Here is a 22,050-nt window from a genome sequence, read left to right on the forward strand (position 1 = left end):
CTTGAGTTATGTTTCTGTAGTTTTCTCATTACTTTTGTTTTTCCATAGGAAATAGGAAAAGGTACTTGAAAGTCAGCTTTCAAAACACTAACAACAAAAATCCGACATAAAGGTAAATCATGGAAAAGGGAAGAAGCAAGGACTGCAGCCACCTCTCATTTGTGCAACACAGCTGTTGCACAAATGCAATCACAAGGATAATGGCCTTTGGGAGTGACTGGCCAGCGTGCATACTCCCACTGCCGACACCAGAGACTTCTCTGTTTGGTGTTAGGAAACACGCTGCCAAGACTGGATAAGCAGAGCACATTTTCAAAGACGGCTGACACTGTGTTTTGTTTTTGTAATAACTAAGAGAAGAAAACAAGCCGCACATTCATCTCTCCAGGCTGCTCCTGGAAGGTGTGTCCACACTGACCTGCATGCGGTTCATGGCTTCCCTGATCTGGTCCAGGTGATGAGCGGAGCTCAGAGCCTCCAGCCGGATATCTGTTAATTTTAATTCCTTTTCTCTGAGCTCACTCTTCAGCTGCAGAATTATCTCTGCCTCAGCCTCCGTGCATTCGCAGATCCTAAAAAAAGGGAACAAACACAACCTCAGTGGTTGGGGGAAGCCAGAGGATTAGAAAAAGTAATGCTTCTTTTAAAGGCTGAACTGTAATCTTATCCAGCAGGTACAGAAATTATTTGCTGCTGGCAAAAATCTAGAGAAAAGAAGAGACTTTTACCAACAGTAATACATTCACAGCTTTAAAACTGGAAATAGTAACTATCTCTTCCTTTCATCTTTTTCTTCCCATTTTCTGAAGTATGAAACAGTCTATTATTACTGTATATAAACTAATCCTCAAAATTCTCTTGTTGCTGATATTTATGGGCCTGAAGATTTATAATGATATTACATTTAATGCTACCATTTTTCAAGGGACTTAAATCTCTATCTGCAACAAATGAAATATTCTTTTCTTAAAGCAAAGTTATTATATCCTTAAAACATTGACTTCTTGTTTTATAAATATATGCAAAGGATAACCTTATTTGCCACAATATCAGCTTCAAGGTACCGTGGAAATTCAACATAAATATTGCAGAAAATAAATCAGAGAGATTAGTTTTGAACATTTAAATAATGGATGAGTGTTACATAATCCTTCTGCTAGGCTCAGCTGACTCATAGGATCACGGTTGATGAAGCTAAATCACAGATTTCGATCCTTTAAAGAAGACTAGGTTAGGGCCACTTCTAGGCTGTATACATTATATCCTTATTGTTGTTTTGTTGTTGTTGTTGCTGCTTTGTGGACAGCTTTGTAGGAATTGTGTCAAAAGAATTTGTGTTACAACTAATACCATTTCCATTTAAAATGTGAGGACTAGGTTGCTGGTCACAAAATGTTAGTGTTATGTGTCCTTCCTTCCTGTGCAAGCTGTGAAATTTCATGGGATGGACAAGTGCCTGTACATTTCATAGGATGCACAAGGGTCCTTCGTGGCCCTGTTCAATATGACGGTCCTAGGCTAGTCCATGTCATGGGCATAAAGGAAATCTGATTTAAACAGTATATAAAACAAAGAGACTTATCAGAGCACATGTTTCTACATTCTAAATGTGTTCTTTCCTGTCACCTCAAAGACTGGGTGACGAGGAAAATGCTATGCTAGTTTATCTAACACAATTAAAGAAAATGGATGGAGGTTTGGCTCTAGGAAACTAAATTTTGCTTCAAAAACAGAGGAGGTTTTTACTGCTGAAATGCATGCGAGCAATTTTAGAAAAAGCAAAAGCGAACACTGCCTAGGTTAGAGCCTGGGTCTCTGCAGTTCATGCATCACACTCCATTTTACCGGGATCTATGCTTGTAGATCACAGGGCCATTTTGCCGTTTCTTTGGTGGCCAGACAAGGGGTGACCTGCATTTAACGCACAGTTAGACAGATACATGGACAAATGCAAGTGAAAAGAAGTGAGAATAATAACCGAGAACAGCTGGAGAATGAGATCAAGAGACACTCAGATTCTAATATATGGAACAAGCCAAGCGAACGCTGACGTTCTCAGGGAGGTCTGAAAATGACTAGTCTGAAGACTGTTCGGCAGTACAACCTGGTGAGGTTTAGAACACAAGCGTGGGCTTGGCCTCAGGTTGTTTTTGGAAAATGCTTCAGCATTCTGCAGAGGGAGTGACTTACGCCGAGGCCGACTGCGAGGGCTTCATGGAGGTCGACCCACAGTCACCAGCATTGTGCGGCAACTTGGGGGAGGCTGGGAGGGATGAGTCCGTGAGCTCTTCAATGTCCGAATGTGAGGAAGGGGGCTTGGTGGACTTTTTCTTCCCAAAGGCTTGTTTGAACGAGCTTCTCAGCTGAAAAAAGGACAGAAATTACCTTTCTTGTCTATTTGCACTTGGAGGATTTGACTTTGGGGCGTTAGTTTGCAGGTGCCGCCCTAGCCACTGCCTGGGGTCAGTACGGATAAGCAGGGTATTAACAGTTGCAGCACAGTATCTCTAAAACAGCGATACTGTTGTTCTGTGTTTTTGTTTTATTCTTGTATTAATCCAGCACAGCGCAAACATGGGAGGCTTTTAAAGAGTGCAGGGTCAAGGGCATGGCTGTCAGAGCACTCATTTAAAACCAAGTACCTTGAAGGGATTTCATTCCCAATGCTTCTCTCTTCAAGGAAATTTGTTTTAAATGGCCACTTTAGCACTACAATCAAGTCATGTCCTGCTGACAGGATAAACTTAAAGAGCAAAATTAAATCAAATTCACCTACCACTTCATTAACTGTGATTTTTCTATTCAAATTTTCCATCCCCATACTATTCAAAACCAGAATCGGTGTCCCCTACAGCTCTGTCCAGAAAATGGTTTTACTTCTTTTTAAAATTTGAGATTAAAATGAAAAGACACAAAGAAAAGACATACAAGGTAATTTTTTTTAAAAAGGTATAAAAGCCTACTGCCAAAATAAATAGCATTCATGCCAAGGTAGGGTGTTTTTACAGATGCATGCCAAATTGTCCAGGGTTTATATTCACCTCACTTCCTCTAGAGTTCACCTTGCAGAAACATGAAAGAGTGTGTCATTACAAATCCAGGGAATGAAGGCTGATCAGTATTGTAAAATATCAGGCATAAACATTATTTAAAACAAAAAATATACTTCTTTCATTATTTATAGAAGGCACTCTGGTCAAACCCTCTGAGAGCTAGGTTTTGGATTTCATCAACAGTTGTACTTATTTAAAATCTGCCTTTGTTTCACAGTATAAAAGGAAATTCTTCACTTTATGGTTTTTAAACATTTTTGCATCTTCCCCTCAGTTTTTTAGTAATTGCTTAATATTATCATAAATAATATCTTGATCTAAACTTAAAGTACAGTTCCATTAAGGTGCATTTCTATATTCCTGCTATATTCTCTTAGTAAAGAAAAATAAAGCAGACATTCATGTAATTGATTTCTTACGAGGTGAAACTTTGTTTGCGCTAAAGCCCTGTTCATGTGAGGGGTGGGGAGATTCAAGGTCTCTTTTCTCCTTTGTTCCCATTTTATTTCTTCTCTTCCCCCATCACCATCGTCACTATCATCTCCACACCATCGTCATCAGCTTAATCAACATCACCTCATCATCGTTATCATCAGTCATCATGTTCCATCTGCAAAATAAACCCCTACTCTAAGTCATCTACTTACAGGTGTTGTTTGTCTTTCCAACAACTCCATAAAATCAGCATTAGTTTTTCTATTTTTTCAGATGAGAAAATTTAGGTCCTGCCAAAGGGGAAGCAATCAGCCCAAGATCCAAGTCCTAAGTGGCTGATCAGGGATTCACACCCAAGTTTAGGCCCAACACTGCTCTTCAGCGCCATGGCCCCCTGACGTGGGCGAGGAGCGCGGCGAGTCAGGCGCCATCACTGAATGAGACTCTCTGTAAACTGCTGCGCGCCTCTAAAGCCCCACAGGGAAAGGCCTGAGTCACTGTGCAGTAACGAGTTGCTGAATTACACGACGCAGCGTGGCTTACCCAGTTTTTCTTTTTCTTTTTCTTGGAGTCAGCATCATTGCCACTGCCAATACTGGAATGGCTTGTGGCACTGTTGATACTAGAAACGCTTTCGGAGGAATGCTGTCTTCGGATGCGGAGATCTAGCAACAGACAGAGAGGATCACATTTGCTCATCAAGAGTGGCATTCTGAACAAATAAGAATTTAGGTTTCTGAGAGGCAATCTGCTAATAAAAGTCAACATGGCCTTTAAGATCATCTCAGTGCAGTTTGGTTTAGGAACTGTAATAGAGGACAATCATATTTGCTTTAATTAACTGGGTTATCTGCATTAAGATTCAATGGGAATCTCATATAAGTCTGTAGCACTGGTGGTTTAATGAGTTCTGGGTTTTTTTCCAGAAATAAAATGCAATGGGAGTAATTCTACTGAATACCTGGATCAAAATGTTTGAAAAATAATTTATTTCAAGTGATTAGTTCCATGGAGGAAATGGAAATTCATAAGAGCATGGGAATTGTGCCTTCTTAATATTTGTACTTTAAATAAAGTTACTGAAGCCAAATATATTAACTTCCACTTCATAGAACCATACCATGTTAGAGCCAAAACAAACCTGGGAAGTCACCTAAGCACTCCATCTCACAGAACAGAGGAGGCACTGAAGTGCCGAGAGTTAGGTGACTTCAGGAGGTCGGAGAGGCAATGGGAAGAGCTTTCTGAATGAGAGAGTGCAGGCAGGTTGTTTGTGGATTGAACAGAAAACATTCCATCACACCCCTAATTCCTGTCCAGGACTTGGAACAGTATCACAGTAACAATAACAACTGGCAATAATAAAACCTGGCTTTTACTCTGTGATCACATGGCTCCAGAACACCTAACTTCAATCTTTAAGTAAAGCAGTGAGAGGAGTTTAATCACTCAATGTAATTTTCCCATAGTCTCTTAACGGAAAACCAGTGAAGCCAACCCGAGACTGGACTGATTCCAATGTTGGCTGTGCTAACGGCCATGGACACATCCTCTCTCTGTCTCTACAAAGCATGTGGTGCTTCTCTGGTTAGAAGAGAGCATTTTTATATTTAATCACCTTTTGAAGATATTGACTTACTTCATACAATCAGCTTATACATTTTATTATAGTTATTAAAAGTAAAACTGAAGTTAAAATTGCATGTACCTATGGTGAACGGATACTAAGTGTTAGTGGAGACAGTAAGAGTTTATAAAATTTTTTCTAAGGTCAAATCTGTTTTTAGGCTCTGTGTATTACTATGTTTAATTGGCCTTAATGAAACCCAGTCAAGCAAAAATTGCAGTGGAACTTGTAAGATACTGGATATTATTATATGGCTGTCAAAATACCTCCATAGACATAATAGTATAAAATCAAAGCTTTCTACTCAGCTGATTTATTCATCAGTGAAATGACCCATGCCAATGAAACTGTAAATGGTTACTTTCAAAACATATAATAAGTGAGTATACATGTGGGTGCATAATATATTTATACATATCTTTATCCTTACACTCATATACATACATACCAATAAGCACTTTAATTTTTCCACTAAGGTAGTAACATGCTGACAAATTTTATAGGAGGGAAAAACTAGATCTATTTTTCAGAATCCCTAGAGTATGGTCTCTTAAAAGAAATTAAAAAATAATGTTAACAGCCATGGCCAGTGTGGCTCAGTTGGTTGGGCACTGCCCTGCAAACTGAAAGGTCAACTTTTTGATTCCTCATCAGGGCACATGCCTGGGTTGTGAGTTTGGTATCCAGTCAGAGTGTGTGCCAGAGGCAACTGATCAAGTCATTGCTCATCAATGTTTCTCTCCTTCTTTTTTTCCCTCCCTTGCCCCCTTTCTAGAATCAATAAAAGAAAAAATGATAATATTTAATGTTTTTGCATGCCAAAAATATTATCAATGCCAAAAGCTAAATCAAGATGGCTATATATATATATATATATGTATGTATATATATATATTGAACAATATGAACATAGTATCTCTTAATCAACTAATATGGAGGTTACATGAAACATGTATGTAGGTATTTATTTGTGTTGGAAATTTATGCCGTGGTTGGCTATAAGCTTTTCTGAACAATATGTAGTTTTGTTAGTTTTCCCCTAATAACTGACTTTCACAAATAGAGCAGATGTATTAAGCATTAACATAATCCAGACTTTTACTGCATCCAGATAATAAATTGCATTTGACTTTGATTAATCCATTTCAAAAAGATAGCTAAATTTTTGTAATCATAGGTCAAAAGTAGTCTTCAGAGGTACTAAGTTTAACTATGACTCTATTTCCAATAAAGTTTGGTAAAGGCATAACTTTAGCAATGCCTTAGAATGCAGGTGATGCCTTTTACTTTTCTCTAACAATTCTTTTCTTGTTCTTTAAGTATTTGATTCAGGACATGGAACATCACAGAGCTAGGTAAAGGACAGTTGACCAAATGAGCGCACGGATCTGGAGAAGTGGGTATGTCAATTACGAGTTTGTCAATTACGAGTTTGTCCCTGCACCCGTTTTCTACTTCCCACCCTTGGTGCCGCCACTGCCCCACTTCGAACTACCTCCCGACCTTACTGCTCTACAGCAACAGTAGATGTCCAACTCACTCACCCTCAAACCACTCTACACAGTGGCTAGGAAATCTTTTTATTTTTAAAAATATTTTATTTCTTTATTTTTAGAGAGAGGGGAAGGGAAGGAGAAAGACAAGGAGAGAAACATCAATGTGTGGTTGCCTCTCACATGGCACCCACTGGGGACCTGGCCTGCAACCCAGGCATGTGCCCTGACTGGGAATCGAACCGTGACCCTTTGGTTCACAGCCCATGCTCAACCCACTGAGCTACACCAGCCAGGGTGGAAATTTTTTTAAAAGAAAAAATGGCATCATCCCACTATTGCTTAAGACTGTTCAACTGAGTCCTATTTTGATAGAAACAAAAACCATTTCAACTCCTACCTATAGCCCAACTGTCCCTCAGTAATTTGGTCAGCACTGACCTCTCCAACCTGGTTCTATTTATTTAGCTTCTGTTCATTACCTTCCTTGTGTAAGTTTGGCAAAGGCACTACTCAATTTTCTGTCTCAAGACCCATCTCGAATGTTCCTCTCTTTGCATTTATTGTGCAGTATCACTTGGTACAATGCTTCATCTTGGACCTCCCTTTAAGTGTTGCTGTCTTGGGAAGGCCTTCCTTGGAAGGCCTGCTGCCCCAAGCAGGTTCCCTGGAGTCCTCATGCTCTGTGACACTTATTCTCACCTATTTTAGAACTTAAAACTACTTGGGCATGCCCTTTTAGCTACACCAAGGATCACAATAATTGTTTATTTTCTGCTCTCCTATAGACTAAAAACTGATGGAGACAAAGACTAAGTCTGTGCTGTTTACCATTTTATATTCAGGTCCTTACATAGAGTGTATTGCATGTGGTAGGTAATTATAAGTTCTTGTTGAATAAATTTATTCTTATTGGTCGTTCAACACAACTATGTTTGCTGAACACTCTAAAAAATTATTACTGTTGCCCTGAACTTAATACATATTTGTCAAATTATACTTGATATATCTGAAAGAAAAACTATTCCATGTTGATGCACAGAGGTAGTAACTGAAAAAAACAACAGATTTCAAAAATTATAAATAAAAATTTCCATTTTCTCTACCTTTCAGTCTTACAGCCATTATGCTGTTACAAAGCCACAACTGTTGTATATGATATACATTCATTGCCCTTTGTTAAAGTGGACTGTGAGCCTCATGTGCACTCGCTCTTTTTCTGTACCTTTGTGTCTCGAGATCAGTTAGAGTGTCTAACGCATAGCAGACACCAAGACAGTGTTTGTGAATACATAAATAAATGTAGTTCATTATAGACTGCTACAATGTATCAGGGTGCATAAATAAACATGAAGTACAAAGAAACGTGAGAAAGACAAAGGCGATGTCACTTTAGGACTGCTGCACAATTTTGCTGTAGTTCCGGCTGTCTGTAACAGTGCTGCCTTACTCCAAACACGTATCTGAAGACCACATGATAAAACCTTACCTGACAGAAAAGTTGTAAAGGTCTCAAAAACCAAATTTCAATGTTATTTAATAATGCAAATTTATACCCTATACAATCACCTTAAAAACCCAAGGAAAGACACATAATAAATCTAATTGACTGTTTACTTTCTCCATTCTATCCCTGTGGTCAATAAAGTAAGCAACAGTTTGTGTTCTGTCAATCCCATATTGAATTTTAATATTATAGAAAACAATCTAAATATCGTTTATACAACCAACCCTTTATAATTATTTTGTTAGTTTTAAATCTTATAAAATTATTTTTAATCTTTCTTGTCCAGTTTTTAAAATAACTGTTATCAGTTTGTTTACATTAGGCACCCCTTCCACATTTCTGAGCAAAGGAATTTTTATTTTTTAATTCCAGTAGATATGTTAAGCTACCTGTTGCCTAAGATAAAAGGAAATCTTCCAAAAAGTTTTACTTCAGTGACTGGCCCTGTGGAGAAGAAAGGATTAAGCCTTTTAAAATCCCTTCTGGACCTATTTACAACATGAAGATTTAGAAAATAAGCTGCTTTATTATAGCTGTAAGATAAGCGTTAAATATGCAGTAATTTTCCATGCAGCATATAAGTCAACTCCCCCACATGGAAAGTTGCTAAATTCTTCACAGAAGTAGTTCCTAGAGAACTAGTTTGTCTTTCCATTTAAGTATGTCTCCCTTTATATAACTGTTTTCCTAAAATTTGAATTAAAATATTTTAAACTATATTATTCTTTTTCTATAAAACTCGAATAACCCCTTTTTATAGGCAATGCATCGTCATAGCCACTAGGATTAAAAGACAAACTGCCCCACCACAGATCAATAAAGGCAGAACATTAAACAAATTAAAAGACCAAAGTATAATACAAGTTTTGATAGGGGAAGTAGAGTTATCTCCAGAAATACATCACAGGAGTATCTTATCCAGTTTAAGGGTCAAGGAGGCATATTTAGGCTGATTATTGCAAGGTCTCAAAAGGTTCTTATGCTGAACAAACAGAATAGAAAGTTTCAAGCAGAATATACAGAATATATAAAAAAAACTTAAGGAACTGGAAGACTAGACGTAAGTAGTAACCAACCAATATTTGCTGAATAAATGAAGCTGATGAAGAGAGATTATGTCTGGTTAAGGAGTTTGTATTTCATCCTAAAGGCAATATGGGATGGGTGCACACACAGACATATGTTGTTGGACAATTGCTCTATTCTCAGTGTGAAGAATGAGGTAGAGTGATGTAAGGTGAAGGGCAGGATGGCTGTAGGTGTTTCTGGCCGTGGTTCAGGGAAGAGATGAGAGATGTATATAGTAGGATCAGAGAAAAGGGAACCGATCCAACAGATATTCAAGGGGTGAGTCAATAGAACTTGACAATTTTCTGAGTGAGGAGAGAGGATTTATAAGTGGCATATAGATTTCTGGTGATAAGGAAGGTACCATTTACTGAGGCAAGGAACACTGAAGGCACAGCAGATCTGACAGGGGAGGTGACAATGTCCAATTTGGAGGTGTTGAGTTAGAGGGGATACAGGAACATTCAAGATAACCAGATGGAGTTCCCTCATTAACAGCTGTATATGCAGACGTGGAACTCAAGAGATGAGCCTAGACTGAAGAGGTAGACCTGACAGTTGTCAACACTAGAAGATAACTAAAGCTACAACACTAGTTGAGTTTGTATAAAATGTTAGACAAGATGAAGAGAATCACAATGTAAAAAGCCATAATGGAAGAGAGCTTAGGACCGCTGGGTTTTGAGAAATACCAACACTTAACTAATAGATACCAATGACGGAGTCTACAAAAGAAACTTTGAAAGAGATTTAAAGAAGCAGAAGAAAAACTAAGAATGCGGATGTCATGAACATTAAGAAAAAATGGATTTTTAAGTCGAAAGGAATAGGCATCAGTATCAAATGCTGTTAACATGTCAAATGCAGCAAGAATTTTCATGTTTTACTGGATTTAATGTTGTATGAGTCATTATTGATCCTGAAGGGAACAGTTTGGGTGGAGTGCTGGGAAGAAAAGCAACACTCCAGCTGTCTGAAGTATGACTGGCGGCTGAAGCCACTGAAAGATTCCATAAGAACTTCCCAGAATTCATCTGGAAATGGGAAGAGAGGTGACAGGCTTTTGAAATTTAGAAAAGCATTTTTAAACTGGTAAATAAGTGAGCATACTGAATGCTACTGAAAAGAGTTAGAACATGAATACGTAGAACTTGTGTAAAGAAAAAAAACAAGACATTAATACAGAACATTATCTTCAGTGGGAAACTAATGGGTGGGGTGGGTGTGGTGGCAGAGAAAATTATTTTGTCATTGTTTAGAATTGTTAAAGCATAGTAATAATGGGAAGCACACTAACTTTTAGTCTATTTTCTCATTGTTTTAAAATTCTCTACAGGAAGTGTACCGTTTTACTTCCCTCACCCCTAGGATGAATTGCTCCTCATAACTATTACTTTGTATTTTGATTTTTTATTTTATTTTTTAATAGAGAGCTAGATTTTCATACTCCTTATTGAGTTTCCTCTTTGGTGGATGTCAGATATGAATGTATTAACCAACCACTCTTCCCCACCTTCACCAAATCAAGTGAAGAGAAATGTGTATATACCGTATTTTTAGGACTATAAGACACACCTATGTTTTGAAGGAGAAAAATAGGGAAAAAATTTTGAAGCAAAAAATGTGGTAAAATATTTAATAACATAAATAACATACAATTTCACCAATGTAAATGTAAACTACATTTACTAGCCAGGTAAGCTACATTCAGACTATAAGATGCACCCCATTTCCTCCTAAATTTGGCAGGGAAAGTGCATCTTATAGGCTGAAAAATACGGTAACTATAGAAGCCAATTCCCCAAGGTCAATTTAAAAATTATTTGATAATGAAACCAACTGTTCTTAAATTCTGAGATTCTGACTTCATTAACACCAAATTACTCATCACTAAGTAAATGCAGCTTTTGTCCAATTAGTAAATAAAGTAGACGACTAATATGTTGGATGCAAAATGGCAATATTTCGAAGTATACCTTTGGGAGGGTGATCAGGACCATTCAGCGCTCCCTGAATGGCTGCCTGGGCGGCAGAGTTCTGGGCCTTCAGCATTTCAATGGTTTCTCTTAGTTCTATGAGTTCAGACTCCTGTGAAACAAACAATTTAGAAGCTTTAATACCTAAAGAGAAAAGTTAACCATCCCTGTTGTTCAAAATTCACTATCAAATGATTTGATTTCATGTCATGCTAATGTCCTAGGAGATTGGGGTATTTGGCCGATCTTGTCAAGTTGTATCTACCAACTTCTTAGTCAAATGTAAAGGAAAATTTAAAAATATTTCTTGGTTATTTTCTTATAAACACGATGTGAATAGTCTTTATTCTTCTCAAAGGGTGATACCCAGAGCTGACCAGTACAATTTAAAGCATGATATCACATTTTATACAAACCCACTAATGCTACCTGTGGTCACACCACGTAATTCGACATCAGTGTGCTCTGGTTGGTGCACACACTACATTACCTTTCCTGTCAACTGGGAACCCAGCATTTCTGTCAAATAAGTGACTGCAGATTTTGTCTTCTGTGGTGTGCACTTGCGGATCAATTCTTTACATTCAAGTATAAAACCTGTAACTCATCCATAACTCACTCCTATTAAGTGTAATCTTATTAAACTCTGTTGTCACATCAAGGTCATCTTAGATTCTGATATTTTTCATTCAATAAAATTCCCAGTACAAACTCAATTTCACCAAGCCAAAGCAACGTGGGAACTTTTAAAAAGTGAATAGAAACTTATGTAATATACAGCCCTTAAATAATAGGTAAATTACAAAAATTAAAAATTAGATCTTTACAAAACATCTCATTTCTGAATTTAGGTAATTTTAAGATATGTCCCAAGGAAAATCTTTGTGCCAGAAATGGCTCACCATGAGGAAGATAAGAAAACAAAGAAAAAAAAGAATGAGGGTGCTTTGTCAGCAGAGGCAATATTTCCATCAGGGGGTCAAAAACAAGAAGCTTCCTCTTGGCTGTGATGGCAATCCTAAACATCAGAATCCCTCTCAGCCTCTTAGAGGGAGAATTGTTTGGTAATATGTTTGCCGCTCATCATTTTCTCTAGCATCTCGGGCAGAAAGCCAAAGAATGGGGCCCAGGTTCTTCATTCCGTGGTAAATATTTAAGCCTCCTCGAGGTCTCCCATACTACACAGAAAAAAGTAGGATCATAACTACTGCCTTTGTAGGAAACTGCTTCATACACGGGGACCTTACACACTTAAAAAATAATCAACAATGCTAATTGAAATGATATTCAGGTTTGGAACAGACACCTGGTGCACCCTAGATCTATTTTTATTAGATAGCTGACATATTTCTAACAGGTGACAGATTTTCTTTAAAAGTGAAACCTTTTATAGACCTCTAATAGCTTAAAAGTCAAAGGCTGTCATAATGAAAAAACCAATATGACCTCCTGGATTCACAGATGGATCTTCAAATACTCAACTATAATTTCCCTTGCATTTATTTATCAAAAAGAAAAAGATCAAGTTTGTGAAAAGTTTCCAGTATTAAACCCAAAATTGAGACCTAATTCATCATAATATCCTAGTCTCTCAAGTTCTAGTTACAGTCCGTCCTTGCCCCGCAAGTCACACAATGCTCACCAAAATTTGATTTCCTGTCCACCTAAAATACACCTACCAAGAGAGATTATCTTTACTGAAAATTCATTCTGCTCTCACCAGGAATTGATTCACAAAAAGATATCTATGGTGCCTACTTAATGAATCACATAATTTAGTAATTTTATAATCTATAGACTGGGATACATGTTAAATATTAATACAAATCAGATTTTCATCTTTGAATTTAAAATCAGTAGCACTTGGGCCCTGGCTGGTGTGGCTCAGTGGATTGAGCACGGGACTGTGAACCACATGATCGCGGTTCAATTCCCAGTCAGGGCACATGCCTGGGCTGCAGGCCAGTTCCCGGTGGGGGACAAATGGGTGGCAACCATACATTGATGTTTCTTTCCCTCTCTCCTTTCCTTCCCCTCTGAAAATAAATAAATAAAATCTTTTAAAATCAATAGCACTTGGACTGTGAATTAAAAATGTGCCAAAACATTGCCTTTAGGTTCAAAGAGGAAAATGGAAATGGGATCTTATGCAAATGCCTGAAATTTTTTGCTTAATTTTATGGGTTAAGTGACTTAGTTCAGTGTTAAAACTTTAATCTTTTCTAGAGAAATCTCTTCTAGAAACATTTTTTAAAGATTAGGAGTGCAATGTTCAGGGAATGTTGCTTTTTTAGAAAGTTGTGTTTATTATGAGATAGAAGAATGATCACTTTCTAATATTAAGTATTTTTGTAAAAAGAGATTATTAGTAGGATGGTTGTTACGCGGTGTGACATGATAAACCCAAAGGGAGAAAAACTAGGGAAGAAAAATTGTCATCATAGAACTTTGGAAAAATCGCATCTGTGAATAAATTAGTTTGGACAAATTCATACTAGTAGATTTTTAGGAAAGCTGTATAAGTATAAGCAAGCACCTATAAAAGATTCCATTCTCTTGAATTAAAAAATACAGTTAAGTTCTACATTAAAAACCTTTTCAAGCCTGAACTAGTTAATTCTCCATATACGCAAAAATTTATTCTTTCTTGTTTCAGCTGAGACCCACTTTCACCATCACCCCGACTAGAAACACCTTTCTCTGTGTCTTCCCATATGATTTTCCCTTTTGCTTTAAATATCCTCCCTCACTCTTAAAGGCCAAGTGATATCCGAAAACCTGAGAACCAAAAGTAAAATTTCATTTATGTGTGATGAGCCATTCAAGATTATGATGCCCCCCAAAACCTGCTGACAATGTAAGATTCCAGTTTTCCATTCCAGTTCCTTGTGTAAAAGAAGATGGACAGAGTCTGTTTTGCTCATATCTCTGAGGCTAAAGAAGGCATGAAGGTGGACTTGAAATGCTTCAAAATAAAATAATCACACATTGTGTTATAATACTAGCTTTGCTTAATGTTCTTTCCAACCTAATTTTCTAACTATATCTGACCTCTTTGCAAATCTCTCCTAGACACAGGCTTTGTTGAAAATCCCAGAAATTTGACAACAATTCTCATCAACCTACTTGATCTTCTAGGCTAGGTTCTTAAAATTTTCTACTAAACATGTTTTTTGTTTTTTTTTTTGGTTTCCTCACATCGACACTCAGTTAATATCACACTATCGAGTGCTAGTTTCTCTGAATATATCCCACTTCCCCCCAACTCCTCATGCCAGAAAATCTTATGAATTTTTCTACAGTAAGAACCTGGCTAGCCCTGGTTCTAACTAAATAAACAAAATAAAAAAGTCCAGCATGGATATCATAAAATGCTAAAGAATATATTTTATGACTCTAGTAAAAATTTAAAAATACTCCTAAATAAAAAATAGTTTGTCCTGAATTTGGAGGAGTTAATGTTAAGATCCAATTTCACTACTCAGTTGTTAGCTATTTCCAAAGACTTGGCTTTGAATTTCCTCATTTTTAAGGTTTAAGTTTTTATTTATCTAGTCCTCCCCAAAAATGGTTTCACAGAGTTGTGAAAGGGTAAACCCTAGGAAACGTAAGGATCCATATCACACTACCAGCACTCACACCAAAGACATTCCCGGCGGGCTCTGACCCGCTCACAAGACCAACCTGGCCCACCCTACCATATGTTCTAATTTCCAATGGCACTACAGCTATAGGGAACTGATTTGAAAGTGTTCTCATTACCAGTGAGGACAGTTTTAGTAATCTTGCAAGAATTGAACAGTAGTTCCATAAAAATGTAGATTTGTAAACCATGCAAATATAGATTGGCAGAACTCTTGCCATTTTGTTGACTTGTATTGCAGCCTTTCTCATCTGGCATTCTATAAGAAAATAAAGCTGTAAGTAATACTTTGAGTGGCATTTTCTCAATCCTGACAAAAATGGAACATGACTAGGACCTTTCTAGATACCGAGAAAATAAGTTATTTCATCACACATCACAGACACCTCAGGACATTCCGTTTCAATTCTGTCAAAAATCCCAGCAGAGAAGGGCTAGCAAAGGGACAACCATTTGAAATCCAGGTAAAATTCTTGATGAAACTACGTCACTATCACAACTTGTTAAGCCTTACCTCAGTATAGGGCAATTCCTGGAGATCATTTCACCCTCCAGCCATCATTATTGACAAATACCCTACTTCTAGACTTAGTATTATATAACATGTGCTCTTCCAGTGGCCATTACAGAATGCAGAAAACTACTGAAAAATGCTGCTAGGTTGGTTTTCATTAACTAACCTTTATCAGTTAGTCTACCATCAAAAAACTTTGACCAGCTCCTTGTTTTCTCATATGACCAGATTATTTAGGCATGTTTTAAATTTTTTTATTTAATTATTTTTATTGAATTTACTGGGGTGACAGTGGTTAATAAAACCACATAGGTTGCAAATGTAGAATTCAATAAAACATTATCTGCACACTGCCTAATGGGCTCAACATCCCAAATCAAGTGTCTTTCTGTTCCCACTTACCCCCAGTTACCCACTTCCACCTCCCCCTACCTCCCTTCCCTCTGGCTATCACCACAGTGTTGTACTAGCCTTAGCTCCACATTTGCCACCGTATTCCTGCTTTTCCCCTTGATGTTTCCAATCATTTCCCTCCTGGATTCTCACACTGATGCTGCTCCTTCCTGTAGGACATAGTCTTCCACGTCCCCTGAGCCGATCTTCATCCTCCCAGAGCCCGAGGATGCTCCTCGGGGCCACACGTGCTCTGAAACCAGTGTGGAGACACAATGGTCCCCTGTGAGACGGAATGCTCAGGTCGAGGCGCTGTTACTGCATTCTGATAATCGCCCAAGTGTTCTGCGTCCTGAATTATTCAGCCACGTGTTTTCCTTTCTTACTGGGCTAAAAGTGGACAAAAAGCAGTGCCCTGGCACATAAATTGGGCAAGAAAAACAGTGTGACTTGACTTCTGGAAACAAGGGACAATTTTAGGACATTACTCGAGGGAGTGATTTTGGCCTGAAACTGACATTTTGTTATATTTTTCTGACTATTACTGCCATCTGATTGTGCAAATCACACTTGGAGGCCATAACAAGGCAGAAGACTGGAGTCCAGAAGGACCTGAGTCCTTGTTTAGTTTCTCTGTTAAGAATGTCACCAAGAGCGAGTAAGCACTGTGCCCTTTGTTCCCTGAGGTGTTCGCATCCTCCTTCGCTCCCAATGTGCTCATGCCCAGATTTCAGTTTTTCAGGGGTGCTTATCTTCACCTGAAATCTTTGTGCTTTAACCCTATTTTTATTTAGTCTGTCACCTACTAGAACACAAACTCTGTATATTTTACATTATAATCAGTTTTAGGAGAGTAATAGGGGAAAATGGAGATAACTGTAATTGAGTAGCAATAAAGAATTTTAAAAAAGAAAAAGAAAATGAAAGCTCCAAGCAGAGGGGAAAATAGGATACAAACAATATGTGCATGGATATGAATATATATACACACACATATATATACATATATGTATGAATATATATATACATATGTATCTCCATCCTGAATTCTCAGTAGCTAGAACAGTACCTCACATAGAGCAGAAATCCAGCATAACTTCAGCGAATGACTAAATGGACAAGGAAAAAACCTTGGAACTCCAGGCACACAGTTTTAAAACCTCTTCTCTAAACTCTCTCATCTTTTCCTCAGGATTGTTGGATCACCAGAGAGCAATATGCCCTTTTATCTTAGCTCCCTGAAGAAATGGCTTTACTGAAATATGATTAAATGTTATGCCCTCAGCTTTTAGAGAAACGCCTATTTGAACAGTGGTTTTGTCTTTTGTTATTCCGTGACCTCAATTTGAGAAACTTGCTGATACATTTATTCTTGAATTCAGTGGCAAAAAGTTTGTCTCTTCGATCTAAATTACGTTCTTTCTGGTCAGAGGATGAGAACTACACATGCCAAGCAGCCTTCCTTTGTGCCTCCGTGTCCCTGACATGCAGTGCAGTTAAGTGCTTGGCAGCAGTCACTGCACAGGCTCAGGCATCTGGATGAATACACTCCTCTGCTGGATTTCGCCAGAGCCTGTCCCTGGGTTGTGCTAGCGCACACTGCAATTAGTTTTATAAGCATCTCTAAACCACCTGGAAATGGGCAAGCTATAAATCTCAGATGAATAAAGTAAACTAGTTACTAACGTGTTGTATGCACAGCTTGCAATTAGAAGAGCAATCAGTTAAAAAAATGATGAGGGCAATTTTAGACATTATGATACCTCCTGAGACAATTTAATAGATTTGGCAATATTTAAGGATAATGTGCACATAATTGTAAGAGTCCTGGTATTATGGAGATATATTTTAGCATATTTGGGCATTGTTATTAGGCATTATAAATTAACAAACAAGTATATTTTTCCAATTTCTATGAGATTTTTGCTTACAAATAAACAAACAATATATTTCCTTCAACTCTTTGTTTGAGATTTACTAGTATCTCAAACAAAGATATATTTGGGGGAGAGATATATTAATTTTAACTTAAAAATTTCCAGCAATGTACCTGGCACATGGCCAGGTACATTCATTGACGAATTTGTTTATCTTACATTTTTAAAGGGGAAAAAAGTAGAGAAACATAAAGGAAGGTAATCTTAGTTGAATATCCACTGCATGTGAAATTATTATAGCATCTCACTTATTCCTCGTAATGATTCTCCAAAGCAGTTGTTTAATTCCCAATTTGAAATGATGAATTTGAGAAAGAAAAGAAAGATTCTGCCGCTTAATCTAAAGAGATCCCACAGAGATTCACACTTAAGGCTACTGGCCTCTAACGTTTATATTCTTTTCTATTTAGCTGCCATAAAAGGCCTTGTAGTCATATTTGCTGGCTATTTGTGTTACATAGTGAAGTAGTAAATGCTAACCCCCACCCCAAAAATGACTAAGATAAAATCTGTGCACTCAAAAATGAGTTTGTTGTCTTCCCTTGTAGAACAGGTTTGGCCAGGACTGTGAGTGTCCTCTTTCTGGGATGTCTTTGAAATAGGAGAAGGGAAGATGAGGGCAAGTAGAATAGTTTGTTCATTGTACCAGGCAATCACAGGACTATCTGATTTTCTCTTTTGGCTTAATTGGGCTCTTTATTCCATTTTTTTAAACTTAAAAACTGGTAAATTGACACAAATTGATAATACATGTTATTTCTTTAAATCTAATGACATACTTTACAGAACTCAATACAAAATTGAAGCCATCCCTATAGAGAGATATAGTTAGTGATTCTGAAAATATCCAAAATCTTTTAGACTATGGATTTCTTTGAGAATTAGATGAAAACTGTAGGCATCTTGCTCATAGTATGCATATATGCAGTTTAAAAGATCCACACAATTTTAGAGACTTTATGTGCCTCTGACACCCATCAAAGACTCAGGCTGGGGTAACCAAGCTAATGGCAGAGAGGTAAGTGACTGGTTATCAAATGGAAAGTGTCCAGGTTGTTTCTAGGAAGCGTGGAATTTTTGATACTTCTGGCTTTGTGAACTGAACTCTCCCTCCCACCCTCCCTCCCTCCCTCCCTCCCTCCCTTCCTCCCTCCCTCCCTCCCTCCCTTCCTCCCTCCCTCCCTCCCTCCCGCCCTCCCTTTCCTTTTCTTTTTTCTTTTTTGGCATTCCTTTTTCTACTTCATAAAATCCTTCACTTTTTAAAAGCTTTTGGTATAATTTAACTTTATTTAAAAGACAGCATCCCCAGATGCGAACTAGTCCTTTTTTACACAGGATTTTCCCTTGTCCCAGAGAAGCCGTAACTCAAAGCCCTTAGCTTTTGGAATCCTAACATTTGTTGCAGGCCTACTTCGTGGTTTTCTGCAGGGCATTTGTGACAATTCTTGTCAACCACATAATAAGTTGTTCCTAAACATTCTAACTCTCCTTCCTTACGATTATTTCTCTTTCTTAGTACCTGGTATTCTTTTAATAGCTGCAGTCAGAGGTAAAACAGTAGATTGCCTAGAAAGAACGTATGTGCGTACACGCGTGTGTGCTGTGTTCCAATATGGATTGCTAGGAATCACAAGTCCTTAAATTAAACTCTGAAAAGGAAAGGCATTACCTTATCACTGTTCCATCTTAGCACAGGACCAATACTCTGCAGTGTTATTTGTAAGGAGCAGCACCTCGGGTAGTGTTTAAACACCCTGTGCAACTTGCTGTCTTATTTCGAGCCCCAGTAGTAATGCCTGGACATACCTTTTGTTCCGCTGTCATGGTTAGACTTTGCAGTCGGCCAGTCATATTCCCTAAGCTCTTTTCAAAAGCTGCTACAAGGTGAGCCTGTGAATAAAATGGAAGGAACCTATTTTCAATATTAGGAACTTACACAGATAGATGAAAACGCTTCACTTCACAAAACACTTTATATCCGGCATACTGTCTCTTTAAACACTCCAACCCTCATAGTTAGCTTTCACTGGGGACTCTCCATTAACACAAACCTTTATTTATTTTTAAACTTCAGCTTAAAATCAGTTTGACATTTAACGTGGGTTCACCTTCTGAAAAGGGATGGCATTTGGCGAAGAATGACACCTTCTAACTTGCACATCCTGGAGGATTTGACACATAAAACACTGAGGAGAGCTCTGAGTTGCCAAGCTTTGAGACTTAAAGCCCACGCAGAGGTCAGTGCAGTAGTCGACGGACAAATGTTCCTCATTTTTGCACCTGCACGATGACCTTTGAAGATATTGTTAGCTGCTTGATTATAAGGATGCTCTCCTTCAAGTGTCCGACATCTGCAGACAGCTATAACATTAGCTTTCCTTCTTCTACTGACAAAGAACTGCACTGAAAAGAGTGGTCTTTACTTTCCAAACTCTTGTCAATAAAAGGGCTTTTATTTCTACCTTATTCCCTTCAACTAAGAATGTGTTGGCAGGCCGACTAGGAAAAATATTTAGTCATCCTTTATGTAACATGAAGCTTTTACGGCTTTGTGGTTTTATTTTAAATCTCGGAGAAATATACCTATTGAGGTTGATAACCATAAGTCTTTTGATGAAATATCTGACAATCTTATAGCTGTAAAACGGGCCAGTTTTTATTCACGTGCCATTGTGGGGCAGCCTGACCCGCCAAGCGTGGAGCACGAGGAGGTGCCGCCAGCTTACACGGAGGCTGAGGCGGAAGTCCGGACATGTCATTGCACACGGAGCAATGTTATCGGACCCTTACAAGGATACAACCTACATCTATAATAAACTGTGTGGGGAAGAGTTTGGCAGTCCTTGGCCAAAGATTAATTTTTTGAGGGAAGGGACTGGGAGGACTCAAAATGCATCACCTAGTAACTCTGGCAGAGCTAAAAGGCTGAGGTACCTAATACCAAATGCATCACTGGAGTTCTAAAAAGTAGGGCACTACAAGTTTATTCCAGTATTAGTAACAGCTAGAAGTTTATTCCATTATTGGTAACAGTGAGAATGCACAAGTGCCTTCCATTAGCACCATGATACAAAGGTGTCTTTGTTCCCGGCTCTAAATTTATCCTGGACTGCCTTTCTTTTCCTGTCACAGTAACATAGAGCAAGATAATTTGTAGAGAATTAGTCAACTAGTCTTCGGTCTAGCAGTACAACTCTTTATTCTTTTTCCACTCCCTCCTCCCTCTTTCCCCCTACCCCTTCTCTCTCTTCTTCTTCTTCCTCTCTTTCTCTCCCCCGCCCCCACAGCTACATACACACACATCATGAGAAATTATACTTAGAGGTTTGTTAGCAGATTTAATGAGACAAGACTTTTAAAACAAGAAATATTATCTTACAGATTAAAATGTTTTCAAGGACAAGGAATATCATTAATCAGACTTAGTATCCATGAACATAAGTTCATGCTCCACTTTCTGCTATATGCAGTGTATTTTTAATTATAAAAATACGTGTAAAAGTGAACAAAATATGTAGAGGTCACTGGTTTATCACATTGTGAACATTCATGCATTACCAGCCCAGTCAAGAAACAGGACACGGGGAGACCCTAGCAGTCCTCCCTTGCCCCCCTCCCAATACTGCCCCCCTTTCTCTCTCCAAAGACAGCCACTACCGTAACATCTGTCATAAACGTTCAAGTGGAATCCAATGGCAGGCTTTTTATGTGACTGCTCTCTTTTCCTCAACATTGTGCTTCTCAGACTCATTTGTGTGGTGCGTAGCAGGGGTTAGAGTGCTCTGTCGAATTCTATTTGCCCATGATAACAATTGGTACTGATTTCAGTTTAGACTATCAGAAATAATCACGCTATGATCCTACAATAACTTACTACACCATAAAACTAAAATTGCTTGTTTTATTTTAAAATCCTGAAAAATTTGGCAGAGTACCTTTGTTAACATTTACTACAAGAAATGCAAGGTTCTACTTAATATTGAAAGTTTTAATTCTTCTAAAGAATTGTGAGTTTTAATTGCTGGACTCTGAGTCTTTGTACATATAAATGCAAGGAAAACCCCTTTACCTTTGTTCACATTTTACCAGCTCAACAGGAGTTAAAAATATGACGAAGAAAGTGCGACTGTGAAGAATATGCTGCACAAATGCACTGCTTAAATTTTGTAGCCGTGAGTAAGTACAAAATATTCACCATTGGAATGTCAGTTTTCAGTTTGGGGAAAATTGCTCTTCATTAATTACTCACAAGAAAACTAGTTACAAAAGAACATTTTAATTTGAGTCACACTGTTCTCAATGAAAAAATATGTTAAAAGTACATTAGTAAAATATTGCTTTACATTTATATTGTTTTGGCTTAGTTTATCAGATCAACTTTGTTAGTCTGACGATAATGAAAGG

General features: G+C 37.9%; 1 protein-coding gene across 1 annotated transcript in view; it reads right to left on the minus strand.

The window, feature by feature from the left end:
* NAV3 (neuron navigator 3) overlaps positions 1–22,050 on the minus strand; it is a 364,273-nt gene that overhangs the window by 43,507 nt on the left and 298,716 nt on the right. The window contains exons 23-28 of the mRNA XM_037042823.1: positions 19,453–19,536; positions 11,160–11,271; positions 4,032–4,153; positions 3,042–3,062; positions 2,191–2,363; positions 419–572 (exon numbers count right to left, since the gene is read on the minus strand). Of these exons, the coding sequence (XP_036898718.1) occupies positions 419–572; positions 2,191–2,363; positions 3,042–3,062; positions 4,032–4,153; positions 11,160–11,271; positions 19,453–19,536 (666 nt within the window). The remainder of the gene's footprint in view (positions 1–418; positions 573–2,190; positions 2,364–3,041; positions 3,063–4,031; positions 4,154–11,159; positions 11,272–19,452; positions 19,537–22,050) is intronic.

Source organism: Sturnira hondurensis, unplaced genomic scaffold (genome assembly GCF_014824575.4).
Source record: "Sturnira hondurensis isolate 20B ecotype Veracruz unplaced genomic scaffold, ASM1482457v3 Scaffold0003801, whole genome shotgun sequence".
NCBI lineage: Eukaryota > Metazoa > Chordata > Mammalia > Chiroptera > Phyllostomidae > Sturnira > Sturnira hondurensis.